This window comes from Theobroma cacao, chromosome 10 (assembly GCF_053813885.1).
Source record: "Theobroma cacao isolate CCN51 chromosome 10, ASM5381388v1, whole genome shotgun sequence".
Taxonomy (NCBI): domain Eukaryota; kingdom Viridiplantae; phylum Streptophyta; class Magnoliopsida; order Malvales; family Malvaceae; genus Theobroma; species Theobroma cacao.
Window position 1 is genome coordinate 26,825,266 of NC_142648.1, and position 20,660 is coordinate 26,845,925.

The window sequence follows — 20,660 nt, forward strand, 5'->3', positions numbered from 1 at the left end:
TTAAACTGTTAATTTTTAATAAAATTATAAAATATCTGTAAATATAAAAAAGTAAATTAATTTTTAAAATTAAAAATATTTTGATAATTTTATTGAGTGAAATTCATAATGTTATATGACAACAAATTTATCTGTCAAAAATTATTAATCGATCTAATATTAGTAAAAAATAAATAAATAAATAAACAGAAAATATAAGTAAATTTTATCCTTAAATTTTATATATATATCTGTTTAAAAAATGACGTTTAAGTTTTTTTGAGTACATATAAATATTTGACCTTAAAAAAAAACCCAAAACTATTTAAAAAGTAAAAGCACTTGACAAAATTCATACAAAACGAAGCCCAACCGAACTCACAAAACCTAAGAGAACTTAACTTAACTTAACGAAGAACAAGGAAGACCTGATACTGACATGGCAAGAGACAGCTGCTTGGCTCGCGTCACTGCCGGTGCCGCCGTCGGAGGTGCTGTTGGCGGTGCCGTCGGTAAGTTTCCTATTCTTCCATTACTCGATAAAACCCTAAACCTCATTGCTCTGTTTTTAGTTACTGAAAAATAGAAAAAAAACAATGTTAAATTTGTTTCAATTAGATTAACAGTAATAATTATTACTATCTTTTTTTAAAATATTTCCGTAATCATGAAATTATCTTTTGTTTGTTTAATTTAGTGATTCTGGAACTGAAATATATATAAATTTCTGAACTTTAGGGTTTTTGAACAAATAATTATTATTTTCATAGTATTTTTTGGCTTTTTTGGATTATAGATTTGTCTGATTCTATTTTCTATCATTGATAATTTGCAAAGAAAATTATTCTTTTTTAGTATTACTCTTACTATTTTTTCCCTAGAAAAGAGAAAATAAATAAATAAAGGCTGATATTCAAGGTGTTAATTTGGTACTAATGTAAAAATTGCTTCTTTCTTAACTTTTTTTTTTTTTTTGTTACCAAACCGAGAAAACGTTGTACTTCAATTTTCGGTTAGCTAAGTCCTAGTTTTGATTTTGTTTTCTTTTAAATGGTTGATTTTTTTTATTTGTTATAAGGTTTCAACTTTATGCTTTGCTAATAATTGATAAAATTAGAAAATTAGTTGCCTTGTTGAATGTTGTTGTTGAGTAGTTAAGACTAAGTGGTGAAGAATCTAGTTCGTAGAAAGTATGGTTCAATCGGTAGTTAAAGTGTCTGAGACAGAGATAGAGGTGATATATTGAAACTCTATATGGAGTTTATGTGGCTTGACCTGTCCCCTCAGTATAAGCAGGAGTAAATTAAGAACATAATTAAAAGACAAAAATTGGTTAGTATGTGTGTTTGTTGTTTAGGGTTTAGAACTGTGCCATATGTAATGAATATGTGTATTATTTACATGGGGCACTATTTTTTTTACTTGAGTATATTTGGCATTATTCAAGGGTAGTGTCCTGTGAATCTCTAAAGAGGATAGAAAGATCAGGATGAATGATTGGGGGGGGGGGGGGTTCAGATTACTCTTTTTAATATAACAATGTTCCATTTTTATGTCTAAAGAGGTACTGTTTGAGGATAATGTGCAGTATTCTTTTCCTGGATCAGTCAGTTTTGACACAATTTTGTTAATATTTCGATGCATTGTATTTTGATACACAGCTCTATATCTGTTTTTCATATCTGGGATTGTAAATAAACTTAATTTATGTACTTGTGTTTGTGCAGGTGCTGTTTATGGGACTTATGAGGCTATTAGATATAAGGTAAAGTCCATTATTTACTTTTCTTTTAAAAGATGAAACCATGTTGATTCTTTGTTGGCTTTTTTAATCATTGTGTGTAACTTACCAAGTTATTTACAAAAAGTGATGAAACTTCTATGCGTATATGGTCGATATTTCTCTAAACCTGACTAAGAGATATGCTCTGTCTTGCTGTTTTTACTTCTTCCATGGTAACAGAGGTGGTTAGAATAAAAATGAGTTTGTCAACAGTTTCAAATTCTATTGCCTTTGGCATTGTTGGTTTGCTCTCAATTCTGATTAAGTTGTTCTTCATGTGAATTGAGGGAGGTCCATTAACTTAGACTCTAGAATTAAACAGTGTTATCTTCATATGGCATCTCGTTGATTATTGAGGAATTACAAATGATTTCATACACATAGAAGGAATGAAAGGGGAGTAATGAAGACCGAAACTGGTACAATCAACTCCAACTATTTAGGGTTAAGGCTTAGCTTATTTGTTTAGAGGTTAAATATGACTGAGTTGCCTAGGCGTCATATACTGATTACCATTGCGCTTTATTCTAACTGTAAGCATTTGTGTATGAGCTGACACTATAGCTTTTCCTACCCTTTCTGCACTTCTTCCACCTTGGAAGCCTTCGGCTTCTTCACTGCTGATAAGGGGAAATTTCACTCTTGTTTTTTAATGTGGGTTCTTTTTCTTTTCAAAAAAAAAATGAACTGAGTTGCCTAATTTACGGATGAGTATTTTGGTAATTATATTGTATTTGGAATAGGCCAGATTATTGGATGGGCCTATATTTTCTTTTTCTAACATTAGATTTTTGTCACATATAACTTGAGGATTTAAGAATTTAAAATTTGTAAATAAGACAGCAATCTTTTAAAGTTATTAAATAAGACAGCAATCTATTAATTTGAGTTACAGGGGCCATTTTCGTTAAATTGTGGGTTGGTGGTGGTTTGATATGTTTTTGAGTAGATTTTGAAGATGGTTTACATTTAGAGTAAAGCTCAGGGTTTTAGCTGTTTCCTGTGCGGGGATTGATAGAAGAATTCTAGACATATGCATGATTGAAATTGTTTTCTTCCATAGTAGCATCTTTATTTGAAAGAAAACTTGCTTTTCTTCAAAGCAAAACAATCGTAAGAACATTACTTCTTTTTCATTGGTTTCATCTACTTCACCCTTCCCAACAGTCATATGGCTCATTAGTGATCTAGGGTCACAGTGGTTGGGGAAAAGAACTGTCCTTCAGTAGCATAATAACGCCACTCCATAATTTGAATTTCTAAGGATGGCATTGGCACATTTAATGAATTCCCACTCATTTGTCGAAATTCTAAAAGATTGACGAGTTGAGGGTGGTGTCATCCTTTATGTATGTATCCATTTATGCATGCAGAATTTATTCTTGCATGTCATTATTCATATGTTGGAACTGTGCAGGTTCCAGGAATGCTGAAGATTAGATATATTGGGCAGACCACTCTAGGCAGCGCAGCAATTTTTGGTCTTTTCTTGGGCGCCGGGAGCTTGATTCATTGTGGGAAGTCATATTAACGATTCTTTAGTTGTGTTTAAACCCTGAGATTGTATTCTCAGGATGGTGTTAGCTTTAGAAAGGTGTATAACAGTTTATAAGCCTCGGTTTTTTCTTTGAGTTTCTGTCTCTCTAGCCTTGGTGTGGGTGAAAATTTGAAAATATATGACTTCAATTTGAGAATGTGACATAAAATTTTTTTTCTTTACTATTTTGTTTCTCTCTCATAAGAGCAAAAGTTGCAGAGAAAATGCTCTATTCTGCCTTTCTTCTCTGTCAAAACTTATCATGACAACAATGGAAACATTTGCCGAAGACCTTTTGTGCCCAGATGATGGCAATTGCATGTATATACCTGGTAGTCCTAATATTCATTAGAAAATCTTATAATAAAAAGGTGCTTCAGTAATATTTAGAGCCTAATTTTGTCTATTAGGTTTAATAAAGAAAATTTAGTGATGGAACTGCTTAGTGTTATTGACAGCTGCCACGTGGCACAATCATGCCAAATGTCAAATTCCGTGTGGCTAAAATCCTTTGATTTCAAAAGGCTGCCAAAGCATCACATGGCACCGTTGGTAAAGGTTGTACAACTTACTTTTTCTGTACAGAAACAATTAAGGGTCCAGCTTTGCATAACGTAAGTCTTTGCTCTTATAAGCTAAAGGTAAACTATAATATTATGTAGACAGATTTTGTACAGTGAAGTTTTCCTTCCTCAGATCTTCTCGTTGTCTTTTGTTTGCTTCATTTTCTTTAAAGATTGATTGCATCTCGATGTTAACGCAAGACCTCGAAGATCTAGCATTCTACTAGTTTTATCATCATCGAATTCCAAGAATTGGATAAAATCAGAAGTAAAGGTAATGCAAATGAGAATGTTTTTTGGGGTGGCATACAAGGTTTGGAAGGTTCTAAGTTTGTGTCTTAGTTTGTTTCATAATTACAAATGATATTGGTCATTCTCTTCAAAGTTGAAAATGTTAATTAATATCGACTGATCAGTTGTTAAGTGTATTTGATTCCATCTTCAATCAAGTTTATTTATGATTAAGTCTTGTGTACATGTCTTGTACTAGTTCATATGTGAAAACCTAGTTCATATATTTATTCATAGTCATATCGAATTCAAGGCTGATGAGATGAGAAAAAGAAAAAAGAAACTTTAAACTCCATATTAAGAGAAAGAAAAACAGACAAAGCTAACTTTCATGAAAAAAATTAAAAAGGGTGAAATAAAGAGGTATATCAGCTATGGCCGATGGCCACCCTCCCTACCGGAAAACTATTCGATGATGCTAAGAACATAATGTAAATTTAAAGTTGCAAATGGATGTAGAAAGGACCTAAACCAACATGCTCCCAAATTTTGCATTCCATTCAACATATGCAACAAGTTCTTGCTTGGAAACAGAAGGCCTCACTTCTTTCAAAGCATTTTTGAAATCCTTGAGAGAAACCGGCCTCAAATCCTCTGGCTTCAATTCACAAATACCTTTTCCATTGTTAGCTTCCTTAATGGCTTCCCTTATTGGACCCATCATAGCTTCATTGACTAAGTTTTTCATATCTGATCCTGAATATCCATCAGTTACGTTGCATATGAGATCAAGGTCTTTTTTTTCAAGTATGTTTCCACCATCCTTACCCATTGTGTTAAGAACAATGTGTGATCTAGCTTCAGCAGTAGGCAAGGGAATGTAGAGTCTCTTGCTAAGTCGCCTACGCGCTGCTTCATCAAGATCTTGAGGCTTATTTGTTGCTCCAATGACTATGATTTGCTCAGTTCCAGAATCAATGCCTTCCATTTCGACCAACAATTGTGTTTTAAGTCGCCTGATGGATTCATGCTCAGTGATTGATGATCGCTTAAAGAGGAGAGTCTATCTCATCAAGGAAAATAACAGAAGGTTGTAAATGACGAGCAACCTCAAAGAGTGCTCTAACAAGCTTTTCACCATCACCAAGCCACTTGCTTGCCAATGAAACAGTAGATATGTTGAAAAACGTTGCTTTCATTTCTCCCGCTATGGCTTTTCCAATCATTGTTTTACCTGTTCCTGGTGGACCAAAGAGGAGAACTCCTTTTCTTACTGAACGGACACCTTGAAATATTTTCGGATTTAGTATAGGCCACAAGACAGTTTCATGCACACAATTTTTAGCATGCTCAAGCCCTGCAATATCATCCCACTTGACAATGGTGTCTTGATCTATAATCTCAGACACAATTCGTTTGATCAACTTAGGCTCCAAATGCTCAAGTCTTTCTGGAAGCTTATTGTTGGAACCATATAACGCTTCCAAGGCTCTCTTTTTTGTTGGCACTGCCGATGATGTGCTAGCAACATTTGTTCCTAGCTTGGTGAGATTCAGTATATATTCCATAGTTTGTGCGCTAGAAGGAAAATCTATACGATATGGATCAATTTTACTACAAGAAGGAAGAAGTGTAGCTTGGTTTTGTTGAGGAATACTAAAAGGATGGGTGATTGCAGCCTTTTTCTGCGAATGAACACTTGGGGGAAGCAAAGCAGCTTGGTATGGTCGATGAAGATAATTGAGAAAAGGAATTCCAAGTGCATTAGTCATTGGAGAACTATTTAAACTAAAAGAAGGAAGCCTAGCTTGATTTTGCTGAGGAACAATATTGGGGTAAGGAAGTGCAACTTGGTTAATACTTAGAGGGGGTGGAACTTGGCTTGGTTGATTGATAAGTGAAAGCAAAGCAGATTGGCCCGATCTTGATGTAGCATTAGACCCCATTATGTCATTGATCACACCCTTGGCTTTCCTTAAAGAATCCAACACTTCTAAAACAACCGATTGAATCTCACAGCTCTGATTCGACAAAGGAACAACCTTAGAAGGACAGATAGTAGTACCCAAAGCCAATGCCAACAGTGATGCATGAGAAGATTGCACCTTTGACAATACTTCCTGACTTTTTTCAGCACAAAACGAAAGGGATGAGAGAAGTGAATATGCTTGTTGTTTTGTCAAGGTCTTCTTCTCAGTGGATGAATTGTTTCCATTAGAATCCATATTTTCTTCTTTCAAAACAACTGCAAAAGAGTTTTTATGTATCAAATATAATAAGTTCATGATTGACACTTAAACTTTTATTTTACCCCCAAACTAATCAAAAACCCAAAAAAATAAATAAAAAATCAATCCCAATTAATATGTTCATACAATAATAGATTTGCATAATATAGAGAATATCTTAATCCTAGATTATCATATATCCATAGAAAAAACTTGAAGAAAAAACAAAGAAGATATCTGTGAGTAAACTGGCTTAGAGAAAAGAAAGAACACATGCCTAGCAAGAAGGAGAACAAAGAAGAGATTATCCTCCAAGTAATCTGGCACTTGTTTCACTTAGCTTGATTGCCGAAAAAAGGAGAAAATGTGTGCAAGGATTTAACAAAGGAAGGCTAAAAAAGCCAGCTTCAAAGCGTGGCTGTGGATGTCTTCTCCTACTGAAATCAATATGGAGAAGTGTTGAATACAACTTCAGAGTTGGATTTCTTCTCCTTTTATAATACTAATAGGTTAAAACTGTTACGCTTCAAGTCATTTTGGTCTATGATTTCATAAGTAAGTTTCCATACAAAACAAAAAAATTAAATTCAAAGGAATCAAAATTTAATGCAAAATGTCAAGTTGGTAGAAAAAATTCATTTTGAGTTTGATTTTATCATTAAATCATCATGTTTGGTACAAAAAATCGGTAACTTATGTGGTAGGATTCTTTTATTTGGTAAGTGAGCAATAACCATGCGGTGGCAATCTCTTTTATGGTAAGTGGTCAGTATCTTACCTGGCTGTGATTTATATCATTAAGAAATGCTATAATTTTTCAACAGAATTGGATGAAACAATGTTTTCGTCAAATATAATGATTTACGAAATTAAGTATGAACTATTGTAATTATTTTTACATCGTGTTAAAATATTCTTTTCATCGAACTCCAAAGTATATTATTGTTTATATATGATTTTATATATCAAATATAATAAGTTCATGATTACACTTGTCATTTATGTCACCCCAAACCAATCAAAAACCCAAAATAAATAAATAATCAACCCAAATTAATATGTTCATACAATAATAGATTTGCGTACAAGGAAAAAGTAATGGAGAATATCTTAATCCTAGATTATCCCAGCCATAGAGAAAGCTTGAAGAAGAAACAAAGAAGATATAAGTGAGCAAACTTGCTTAGAGAAAAGAAGGAACGCATGACTAGCAAGGAGAAGGAGAACACAAAAGAGATTATCCTCCAAGTGATTTTGCACTTGTTTTGCTTTGCTTGATTGCCGAAGGGAGGAAAATTGTGTTGCAAGGATTAACAAGGTAAGGCTTAAAAATGCAACTTCAAAGCCTAGCTGTGGAAGTCTTCTCCTAGTGAAGCTAATGCGAAGAAGTGTTGTATACCACTTCAATGTTGGATTTCTTCTCATTTTATAACACTTATAGATTGTAACTTTTAGTGCTTTTTCTACCCTTAAAGTCATTTTGGCCTATGATTTTATAAGTAAGTTTGCATACAAAAAGAAATAAACACTAAATTAGAGAGAATCAAAATTTAAATTAAAATGTCAAGTTGGTAGAGAAAATCCATTTTAAGTTTGATTTGATTATTAAATCATCATGTTTAGTAAGAAATCGGAAACTTACATATTAGTAATCTTGTATTTGGTAAATGACCGGTAAACTATAAGGTGACAATCTCATATTTGGTAAATAGTCAATATCTCATCTGGTTATGATTTATATCATTGAGAAGTGATATAATTTTTAACAGAATTGTTGAATCAATGTTGTCACCAAATGATTTATGAAATTAAATATGAACAATAGTAATTGTTTTTATATCGTATTAAAATATTCTTCTTGTCGAACTCTAAAATATATTAAAGGCTACTTTTTATGTTTGTATATGATTTTTCTTTTCCTAACATATTTATCATCATTATGATAACTCTAATTTCATTTTCTCATTCAAAGTTTTTTTAGCGTAACTTATACCTTTTTAGTATACATTATATACTACTCTCTTCACCCCATTTTGTTTGTCTCTATTAACTTTTTTAATCAAATAGCTTCAACTTTGACTATTAACTTTTGAAATATTATATGAAATTAAATTTAAAAAGAAAATGTTTTGAAAAGTTTGAAGTTCAAATTTGTAATTTTTTTTTAATTTTATGGTTTTATGATTTTGTTAAAAAATAATGATCAAACTTGAATTTGTTAGATAAAAAAAATCAAAGACAAACATAATAGGATGGATAGAGTAAAAATTACTTTACATACTAATAAATATACTTTTCATATTTGTTAATTCAATAATTTTAGCATACCTTACTCAAGAAATGATATTTTACAATTTATTGTCTTGAAACATCGAAACAATGGATTTTTTTATTATCACTAGTATAATATCATTATTTATAAAAAGATAATATTTAATTCTTACGAGCTTAAATCTAAATTTAGTATTATTAAGTTTTTTATATATTTAAGAATGTTGATGCAATTTTTATATAAGACTAAGACCTTATGTTATGGATCTCTATAAATAACAAATAAGATTAGTCTTAAGCTAATACGTAAAAATATTCTTCCACTTAATAGACATGTCTTTTGAGTTAAATATGTGACCCCTAACAAATGATGTCAAAACTTACCCAACTCTTCATTTAGGTAAAACCCTCTTATGTGAAATATTAGGATTGAGTTAAAGTTGACATTAAAGTAGATTCCTCTCCTTAATATATGAAAAAACCAATGCAATGAAAATCTCAAATCCAAAAGAGATGAGATGAATTTTGAACTTATATTTCAAGCTTTTTTTACTTAATAAACATATTTTTTAAGTTGAAAGTATAAACCCATGACACTTGTTTCATATTCATTTACGAAGAAACATGGACATGATCAAAATAAAGAATCATTTGTGTTAAATTGTGTTCAATGACCCCTTAAAACAATTAAATTTTTTTTTTGTTATGACCATACAATAATGTAGGTAAGATTTTTGAACCATTTCTTAATTATACACTTGTATTTATTTTAACAATCAATAATTTTATGTCGACATTAATGCAATTTTGATATTTTCTACATGTGTGTATATGAAATAATGTAATTTTTTCTAAACTTTTCACTTTCAATTTGTTTTAAAATAATAAAATTTACTAAAATATAATGTGGCATAAATAATTTCTCAAAATTTAATAATATGATCTAAGTCGTATCCTTGAACCTGACTAATTAACTATTGTCACATGCTTAATTTAAAAGGTTAAGCGTATGACATTGAATTAGAAGATAGTTGATAAAAATATATTTTTTAAAGGCCAAATTGCTTTAACAATGTGCTAAGAAATATCATGGATATTATAAGGTCATAATAAAAAAAAGTAAATTACTATTAAATACAATGGAAACAAAAGAAAATAGCAAAAACCACAATTTGTTGCCTACTTTATATTAAAAAATTTGTTAATATCTCACTTATATACATGAGAAATTTATGTTAAAAATACTATAATATTATATCCTAATGTTTTCAATAAACTTTAGTAATATAATTTTGCTTTTAACTTTATAATAGTAACTTTTGAATAAATAAAAATAAACAATAAAATAACAAAATAACATCTGATTAACAAATTCTTACATGTACGTACAATTGGTTATCAAACTTTACTAACATCGTCAACTGTGCAAACAAGTAAAATCAATGAATATAGTTAATTACTTCCAATTTAATATGAAATAAAAGAACATGGTATAAATTTATGACAAAAATAGAACAAGGTATAAACTGGATCACTTTACAAATTTGACTTTGAAATTGTTAAAAGTACAAAAAAAATTCATAGTTCCAATAAATTTTGGGAATTTTTTATATCGCTTCAATAAAATATCATAATATTTACATTCTTTATTTTTTATATTTCAGAATTTTTTATAACTTACTTTACCTACAATAAAATAAAATGAAAAACTATAAATGGTTCAACCTTGCATAATGTAAACATTTGTTCTTATCTACTAAAGTGGGTTGTTGGATTCACTTACAAAATTGGTATCTAATATTCATTGACAGATGAATTATAGGCACCATGCCAAGGCTTAAAATTGTGTTGGGATAAAGGGTACAGAAATATTCAAGAAGAAACTGATTCAATGTTGGTTCTTCAAAAGCTTGCTAATCAAAACTCGTCCCTAGATCCAAATACCCATCTATTGAGTGAAATAAGGAAGTTCCTTAATTTGAATTGGGAGTGCTCTTTAACTCACGTTCATCGTGAAGCCAATCAGTGTGCTGATTGGATGGTGACACACTATGAGAATTTATCTCTAAGTCTTCATATTTTTTAGTTTCTCTTACTAGGATTATTTATTTTTTAATTGCAAACAATCTAGGCATATCTTGCCCTAAAATGATGTAATTAACTTTTATTTTATTCCTCAATATTAAAAAAATAGACAGATAACAAAGTTTTCCTTCCTCATATTCTCTTTCTTTGCCTTTAACTTTCTTCATTCTCTCTAAAGATTGATTACACCTTAACTTTAACACAAGACCTTGAAGATATCTAGCATTTTATTAGTTTCATCATCATTGAATTCGAAGAATTGGATCAAAATCAAAAGTTCTTTTTTTAAAAAAATTAACGTCATTTCAAATCAAAAATAAGGGAGACCCTTAAAAATACAAGCCACTATAACGCAACTAAGGAGGCATTAGACTGGCCATAGTTGACAACAACCTAGCTTGCAAAAAAGATGCTAGAAATAATGTCCTATTCATTTGTACAGAAATCACACCTAGCAATCCCTAATAAACATCCATGTACATCATCAATATCCCCCAAGAAATAAAGTCAATAAGATAAAGAAAAAAGAATAAAAAACACAATTGATTGGCATGTTTCCTCTTCTTACAACCCTATACATTCTGTTGAAAATTACATTCATAAGACAATCATGTCATCCCATTTCTCCCATCTTCTGCATAACACTACCCTCAAGGATAGCTTTTCCTCTTGTTGCTTTCCAATGCATAACAAAAAGCACCCACTCCCTCAACTTAGAAGCTTAAAGCCGACATTGAAACAAACAAATAGCCAATAAAAAGAGGTTAAGAGAACCCCCACCAACGTTACACATAACTAGGTGATTAAAGATACATGCATAACAAATCATTTAATCTATCAACCCTAGATTTAGCAAGTTTGTCAGTCATATCGTTATCCAACCTTAAAGTGAGATCTGCCAACTTGAAGCTTTCTTACCTAAAACTTTAATTTGTAAAATCAGTTACCTCAACCTCCATGGAGTAGCATCTAGTTTGGACACGTAAGTGATAGTGTTTTTGGAGTCACTTCCAATGATAACTACCAAAGAGTTAGCCCACGATGAAGCTACAAAGATTACCATGGCCTCATGGATGGTAAGCATTTCAGCACGATTCGCATCACCCTACCTTGCCTTCTTGGAGAAAACCACCTTAACAGCCCCCTTATCTTCGTGCAAAACCTCGCCAATACCAAAATAGCCAGGACAACCCTTAGCAACGCCATTTATGTTGAATTTAAGCTATCCATTAGGCAAACATTCTCATGATACTAACTGTTTAAATTGCATTCTTTTAGCTACTATTATGGTGATGGAAGGAGATTTAATCAAGTCCATAATTGTAGGATTTTTTTTCAACCATTTAGACTTAAGCCACCATGCCATCCTAGTTTTAATGGTATCCACCACCTTTATCGCATCCCAAATCTTTCCATTGAAAATGATTTCATTCTTATAAAGCCAAATAGACCATATAATATAAAAGAATGACACCTTACAAACTTTCCTTTTTGCCACTTCAATAGAACAAGAATTCCACGCCTTAAAGAACGAAAAGGCAACCCTTGGCATGCACCCATGTATCCCTCACTCCATTAACCGCATACTCCAAACCCTTCAAGATTCCATGTAAGTAAAAGTTAGGTGGTTTACAGATTCAATCTCCTTGTTGCACATCACACACAATGACACATATCTTTGAATCAAGTTTCGTTTGACAAGTTCCTCCTTGATAGTAACTCTTCCTTTGATCACTTACCATACAAAATCTTCCACCTTAGGGGGTGCCAAACTAGCCCATACATCCTTCAAAATCTCCACATTCCCCTTATTAGAAAGCAACATCGTTCTACAAAAGGAATTCGAAGAATATCTTCCACTGGTGTACTTTTCCAAACCAATTTATCATCACTCTTATTATCAATATGAACATGCTTTAGGCACACCATGAATTGACCCCACGTCTCTGTTTCCCAATCAAGAAATCTTCTTAGCTCAACATGCTATTGCCATTCTTGAGTCATCCATAATCCATATTCTCTAACTTTGCCAGTTTTATTTGTGGCCATGGCAAAAATTCAAAGGAAAGCCACTCTAAGAATCATGCCTTCAATCCATTCACCTCTCAAAACAAGAGTTATGACAATGCAGATAAGAACGTTTCTTAGGGTGACGTTCAATGTTTTGAAGGCTCTAAGTTTATATCTCTCAATGTGTTTCATGATTATAAATGATATTGCTTGTTCTCTTCAAAGCTAAAAATGTTAATTAATGTTTGAGTAATCAGTCGTTAAGTGTATTTGATTTCATGTTCAATCAACTTGATTTATGATTAAGTCTTGTGTACATGATTTGCATAAATTCATATGTTAAAATCTAGTTCATATATTTGTTCATAGTCATACCGAAAATTCAAAGCTGATAAAAAGAAAAAAAGAAGAAAGAAAATTTAAACTATATTAAGAGAAAGAAAAACATATAATTCCTGTACACAATCTATGTAAATTAAGCTAAATTTCATAAAAAAAAATAAAAATGGTGAAAATAAAGAGGTATATCAGTTATGGCTAATGGCCACCTTCCCCATCGAAAAACTATTGAAAGATGTTAAGAACATAATGTGAATCTAAAGTTGCAAATGGATGCAAAAAGGACCTAAACCGACATGTTGCCAAATTCTGCATTCCATTCATCATATACAGTAATTTCCTACTTGAAAACCGAAGGCATCACCTCCTTCCAAGAATTTTTGAAATCCTCAAAAGCAATTGGCCTTAAATCTTCTAGATGCAATTTGCAAATATCTTTCCCATTCTTATCTTCCTTAATCGCTTCCTTTATTGGACCCATCATAGCTTTCTTGACTAAGTTTTCCATGTTTGATCCTGAATATCCATTAGTTAAGTTGCATATGAAATCAAAGTTTTTTTTTTCAAGCACATTTTGACCATCCTTCATCATTGTGTTAAGAACAATGTGTGATCTGGCTTCAGTAGTAGGCCAAGGAATGTAGAGCCTATTGCTAAATTACCTATGCGCTACTTCATCAAGATCCTAAGGCTTGTTTGTTGCTCCAATAACTATGATTTGTTCACTTCCAGAATCAATGCCTACCATTTTGACAAAAAAACTATGTTTTAAGTCACTTGATGGATCATACTCAATGATTGATGACCATTTATTGAGAAGAGAATTTATCTCATCAAGTAAAATATCATAAGGTTATAAATAATGAGCAACCCCAAAGAGTGCTTTAACAAGCTTTTCACCATTATCAAGCCACTTGCTTGCCAATGAAATGGTAGATATGTTGAAAAAAGTTGCTTTCATTTCTTTGGCTATGGCTTTTCCAATCATTATTTTACTTGTTCTAAGTGGACCAAAAAGGAGAACTCCTTTGCCTACTGAATGGACACGTTGAAAGATTTTCAGATATAGTACAGGCCACAAAATAGTTTCATGCACACAATTTTTAACATGTTCAAGCCCTGCAATATCATCCCAATTAACAATGGTATCTTGATCTACAATTTCAGACACAATTCATTGGATCTGCTCAGGTTCCAAATGCTCAAGCCTTTTTGGAAGCTCATTGTTAGGACCATATAACGCTTCCAAGGCTTTCTTTTTTATGGGCATTACCAATGATGTGCTACTAGCATTTGTTCCTGGCTTGGAGATATTCAGTATATACTCTATATGTTGTATACTAAAAGGAAAATCTATATGATATGGACCAATTTTACTATAAAAAGGAAAAAATGCAACTTGGTTTTGTTGAGGAATATTAAAATGATGAGTGATTGCAGCCTTTTTTCTGCAAATGAACACTTGAAGGAGGAAAGGCACTTTGGTATGGTCGATAAAGATAATTGAGAAAAGGAACTTCAAGTGCACTAGTTATTGGAGAGCTACCTAAACTAAAAGAAGAAAACCTAGCTTGATTCTGTTGAGGAATAATATTGGGGTAAGGAAGTGCAACTTGGTTAATACTAAGAAGAGATGAAACTTGGCTTGCTCAATAGAGAAGTGAGTGCAAAGTAGATTGGTTTGATCTTGAGGTAGCATTAAACCCAATTATGTCATTAATCACACCCTTGGCTTTCTCTAGAGAATCCAACACTTCGAAAACAACTAATTGAATCTCAATGTTCTGCTTTGACAAAGGAATAACATCAAAAGGACAGATAATAGCACCTAAAGCTAATGCCAACAATGATGCATGAGAAGATTACATCTTTGATAGTACTTCCTCACTTTTTTCAGAACAAAACAAGAGGGATAAGATAATTGAATCTATCTGTTATTTTGTCAAAGTCTTCTTCTCGGTTAATGAATTGCTTCCATTAGAATCCATATTTTCTTCTTTCAAAAAAACTACAAAAAAGTTTTTATGTATCAAATATAATAAGTTCGTGATTGACATTTAACTTTTATGTCACCCCCAAACCAATCAAAAACCCAAAAAAATAAATAAATAATCAACCTAAATTAAAATGATCATACAATAATAGATTTGCATAGTAATAAAAGATATCTTAATCCTAGATTATCCTATATCCATAAAGAAAACTTGAAGAAGAAACAAAGAAGATATCATTGAGCAAACTTACTTAGAGGAAAGAAAGAACACATACTTAGCAAGAAAAAGAACAAAGAAGAGATTATCCTCCAAGTAATCTTGCACTTTCTTTGCTTTGCTTGATTGCCAAATGGAAGAGAATTGTGTGCAAGGATTTAACAAGGGAAAGCTAAAAGCCAACTTCAAAGCCTGGCTATGGATGTCTACTCCTAGTGAAGTCAGTGTGTGATAAATGTTGAATACCACTTTAGAGTTGGGTTTCTTCTCCTTTTATAATACTAATAAGTTATAACTTTTTCCTTTAAAATTCATATATGATTTCATAAGTAAGTTTTCATACAAAAAAAGAAAAACTAAATTTGAAGGAATCAAAATTGGATTTCATAAGTAAGCTTTCATACACCACTATGGTTATTTTTTAACATTTGGAAATTTTTTTTATAACTTACCTTTTCTATAGCAAAATAAAATAAGAAACTATAAATGGTCTAGCCTTGCATAAGGTAAGTATTTATTCTTATCTACTAAAGATGAATTATAATGTTATATAGACAGATTTTATACAGCAAAGTTTTTCTTCCTTAAATTCTATCTCTTTGCCTTTAGCTTTCTACTATGGATTGCACCTTGACTTTAACACAAGACCTCAAAGATCTAGCATTTTATTGTTTTATCATTACTGAATTCTAAGAATTGGATCAAAATAAAAAATTATGGCAATGCAAATGAGAATGTTCTTTAGGATGACGTACAAGGATTAAAAGGTTCGTTCTTCAAAGTTAACAATATTTATTAATTTTTGACTAATTAATCATTAAGTGTATTAGATTTCATGTTCAATTAAGTTGAATTATAATAAAGTCTTTTGTAAATTTGTATAAGCACATATGTGAAAGAAATGTATTGATAGATTCTATTTCTTATATTTGTTCATAGTCATACCAAATTCAAAATTGGTGAAAGGAGAAAAAGAAAAAAGAAATTTTAACTTTACATTGAAAGATAAAAAAGTTTTATATTCAAAATTTATATATCCTTTTTTTTAATTTTATGATTTTATAATTTTATTAAAAACAATTATCAAAATTGAATTTGTTTGATAAAAAAATTAATAAAAGACTAACATGATAGAACGAAGAGAGTAAAACTTACTTTATCTATTAATAAATATACTTTTCATATTTGTTAATTCAATAATTTAAGCATACCTTACTCAAGAAATGATATTTTACAATTTATATTCTTGAAACACTAATGAAATAATAAATTTTTAAATTATTACTAATATAATATGATTATTTATAAAATGATAACATTTAATTTTATAATGTTGATACAATTCTTATATTAGGTCAACACCTTGTATTATGAATCTCATATCAATAAAAGATAAGATCAATCTTGAACTTTTAAGGGTATTCTTACATTAAATAGGTATATCTTTTAAGTTGAAAATGTGATCCTATGACAAATGGTATCAGAACTTATTTTACTCTTTACTGAAGTGAAGCCCTCTAATAAGAGATTTTAGGGTTGAGATAAATCCTCACCAAAGTAGATCCCTCTCTTTCATGTGTGATAAAACAAATGCAACAAAAATCCCACATCAAAAAGATGAGGTAAGTCTTGAACTTATAAATCAAGCCTTCCTCCACCTAATAAATTTGTTTTTGAGTCGAAAGTATTTCTTAACTTCTAGCTTAGTACTTTTTTTTTCACCCTTAAAGTCATTTTAGCATATTCTTTCATAAGTAAGTTTTCATACAAAATAAATCACTATATTCGAAAAAATCAAAATTTAACTCAAATTGTCAAGTCAGTGAAAAAAATCCATTTTGAGTTTGATTTACTTATTAAATCATCATGTTTGGTAAGAAATCAATAACTTACGTGGTAATAATCTTGTATTTGATAAGTAACCGATAAATCATTAAGTGATAATCTCATATTTGATAAGGAATTACTATTTTACCTGATGATAATTTACTTCAGCGAGAAGTGATATAATTTTCAGCAAATTGATAAAAAAATATTTTCACCAAGTGTATTGATTTATGAAATTAAGTATTAACAATTGTAATTGTTTTTATATTGTGCCAAAATATTTTTCTTGTCCATTTTCAAAATATATTGCATGCTACTTTGTATGTTTATATATGAATTTTATTTTCTTAATAAATTTATCATCATCATAATAACTCTAATTTCTTTTTCTCATTTGAAAATTTTCTTAATATAACTTATATCTTTTTAGTGTACGTTATATGCTATTCTCTCCATCTCATATTGTTTGTTTCTATTTGACTTTTTTTTTTTATCAAATGACTTCAATTTTGACCATTATTTTTAAAATAATACAAAAATTAAATTTTAAAAAATGTTTTGAAAAGTTTAAAATTCAAAATTTTTAAATCTTTTTCTTTTTAAATTTTATAGTTTTAAGATATTCTTAAAATTAATGACCAAAATTGAATTTATTTGTTAGAAAAGTTAATAAGGGACTAATATAATAGGATCGATAGAGTAAAAATTACTTTAGCTACTGATAAATATACTTTTCATGTTTATTAATTCAATAAATTAAGCATATCTTACTAAAGAAATTATATTTTACAACTTATTGTCTTGAAATATTGAAATAATGAATATTTTAATTATTACTAATATAATATCATTATTTATAAAATGATAGCATTCTATAAGCTTAAACCAAAATCTAACATTATTAAGCATTTTATATATTTAAGAATACTAATACAATTCTTATATTAGACCAAGACTTTATATCATAGATCTCATATCAGTAAAAGATAGGATAAGTCTTCAGCTTATAAATAAGGATATTCTTCCATCAAATAGTAAGAGTATTCTTTTACCAAATAGACATATCTTTTAAGTTGTGTGATCTTATGACAAATGATATCAGAGCTTATTTTACTATTCATTCAAGTGAGACCTTATCATAAGAAATAATAATATCAAGATAAGTCCCCACTAAAGTAATCTCTCTCTTCCATGTGTGAAAGAATCAATACAACAAAAATCTCACATCAAAAGAGATGAGATAAGTCTTGAACTTATAAGTCAGACCTTTTTATATCTAATAAACATGTATTTTGAGTCAAAACTACCTCTCGACCTCCGATTTGTAACTTTGAGTAACTTTTTTTTACTCCTAAAGTCATTTTAGCCTATTTTTTCATAAGTTTTTATAAAAAAAAAAAATAATAAATTTGAGATAATCAAAATTTAACTTAAATTGTCAAGTTGGTACAAAAAATTCATTTTAAATTTGATTTGATTATTAGATCATTATGTTTGATAAGAAGTCGGTAACTTATATGACAGTAATCTTGTATTTGGTAAGTAATCGGTAAATCATAAAGTGGTCATCTCATTTTTAGTAAATAGTCAGTATTTTACTTGGTAATGATTTATATCACTGAGAAGTGATATAATTTTCAACAAAATTGATGAAATAATATTTTCACCAGATGTAATAATATATGAAATTAAGTATGAACCATTATAATTGTTATTATATTATGTTAAAATATTTTTCTCGTATAATTCCAACATATATTGCATGCTACTTTTTATATTTATAGATGATTTTTAGTTTTTTAATAAATTTATCATTATAATAATAATTCTAATTTCGTTTTAAACTAATACCTTTCGTCATAGATTTCATATCAATAAAAAATAAGATGATTTTAAGCTTATAAGTAATGATATTCTTTCACCGAATAAACGTGTCTTTTGAGTTAAAATTGTAATCTTGTTACAAATGGTATCAGAGCCTACTTAACTCTTAATTGAAATGAGATCTTCTTATGAGAGATAATAGAGTCGAGATAAGCCTTCACCAAGTTAGATACCACTCTTCTATGTGTGAAAAAACTAACACAACAAAAATGTCACATCAAAAGAGATAGGATGAGTCTTGAACTTTTAAATGAAGTCTTTTTCTACTTAATAAACATGTATTTTAAGTTAGGACTACTTTCAGACTTTTGATTTGTAATTTTTAGTACTTATTTTTACCCTTAAAGTTATTTTGATCTACTCTTTCATAAGTTTTCATATAAAAGAACACTAAATTCGAAAGAATCAAAATTTAACTCAAATTGTCAAGTTGGTAGAAAAAATCTATTTTGAAATTTGATATGATTATTAGATCATCATATTTGGTAAGAAATAGATAGTTTACATGACAGTAATCTTGTATTTAATAAACGAACAGTAAATCATAAGCTGATAATCTCATACTTAGTAAAAAGACAGTTTCTTACCTAATGATGATTTATATCACTTTTTAGTGATATTTTTCTCGTCATGAAACAATGTTTTCACCAAATGTAATAATTCATGAAATTCTATATGAACAATTATAATTGTTATTATATCGCATTAAAATATTTTTCTTATCCAACTCCAAAATATATTATATTCTACCTTTTATATTTATATATAATTTTTATTTTTTTAATAAAATTATCATTATTATAATAACTCTAATTTTATTTTAAGCCAAAATTTTATATTGTAGATCTCATATTAATATAAGATAGGATGATCTTGAACTTATAAATAATGATATCTTTTCACTAAATAGGCATATCTTTTGAGTTGAAAATGTGATCTTGCAGCAAATGGTATCAGAGTCTACTTAATTATTTATTGAATAAAACTTTCTCTTGAGAATTGGTTGGTGCATGATCCCCCTATCTAAAGAGTAGGGTTCGAATTCTCTCTCCCCCAATTATAAAAAAAAAAACCTCTCTTGAAAAATATTAGAATCAAAGTAAGTCTTCATCAAAGTAGATCTCACTTTTTCAAGTGTTAAAAATCTATACTTCAGATCTTCTTCCATCTAATAAATATATTTTTTGAGTCAAGAGTACTTTCTGATTCTCGACATGAAATTTTTAGTACTTAATTTTATCTTTAAAGTCATTTTCATCCATTATTTCATAAGTTTTTATAAAAAAAAAAAAAAACACTAAATTTGAGAGAATCAAAATTTAATTCAAATTGTCAAGTTGGTAGAGAAAATTCATTTTAAGCTTGAATTGATTATTAAATCATCATGTTTGCAAAAAACAATCAGTAACTTACATGGTGGTAATCTTATATTTGGTAAGTGACCGGTAAATCATGATGTGATAATTTCATATTTGGTAAAAAGTCAGTATCTTTCCTAGCAATGATTTATATCATTAAGAAGTGATATAATTTTCAACAGAATTGAAAAAAACAATATTTTTGTCAAATGTAATGATTTATAAAATTAAGTATGAAAAAGTATAATTGTTCTTATATCGTGTTAAAATATTCTTCTTATCTAATTCCAAATATATTACATGTTGCTTTTTATATTTATATATGATTTTTCTTTTCCTAATCAATTTATCATCA

General features: G+C 29.6%; 1 protein-coding gene and 1 pseudogene across 1 annotated transcript; one reads left to right on the plus strand and one right to left on the minus strand.

Moving 5' to 3' along the window:
* Positions 1-303: 303 nt before the first annotated feature.
* LOC18587288 (reactive oxygen species modulator-like protein) lies at positions 304-3,481 on the plus strand. Its single transcript, XM_007011000.3, has 3 exons — positions 304-491; positions 1,707-1,744; positions 3,180-3,481. The coding sequence occupies exons 1-3, from the start codon at positions 419-421 to the stop codon at positions 3,291-3,293; spliced, it is 225 nt and encodes a 74-aa protein (XP_007011062.1). The 5' UTR covers positions 304-418; the 3' UTR covers positions 3,294-3,481.
* A 1,064-nt stretch (positions 3,482-4,545) lies between these two features.
* On the minus strand, positions 4,546-6,318 carry LOC18587289 (ATPase family AAA domain-containing protein FIGL1 pseudogene; annotated as a pseudogene).
* Positions 6,319-20,660: the final 14,342 nt, after the last annotated feature.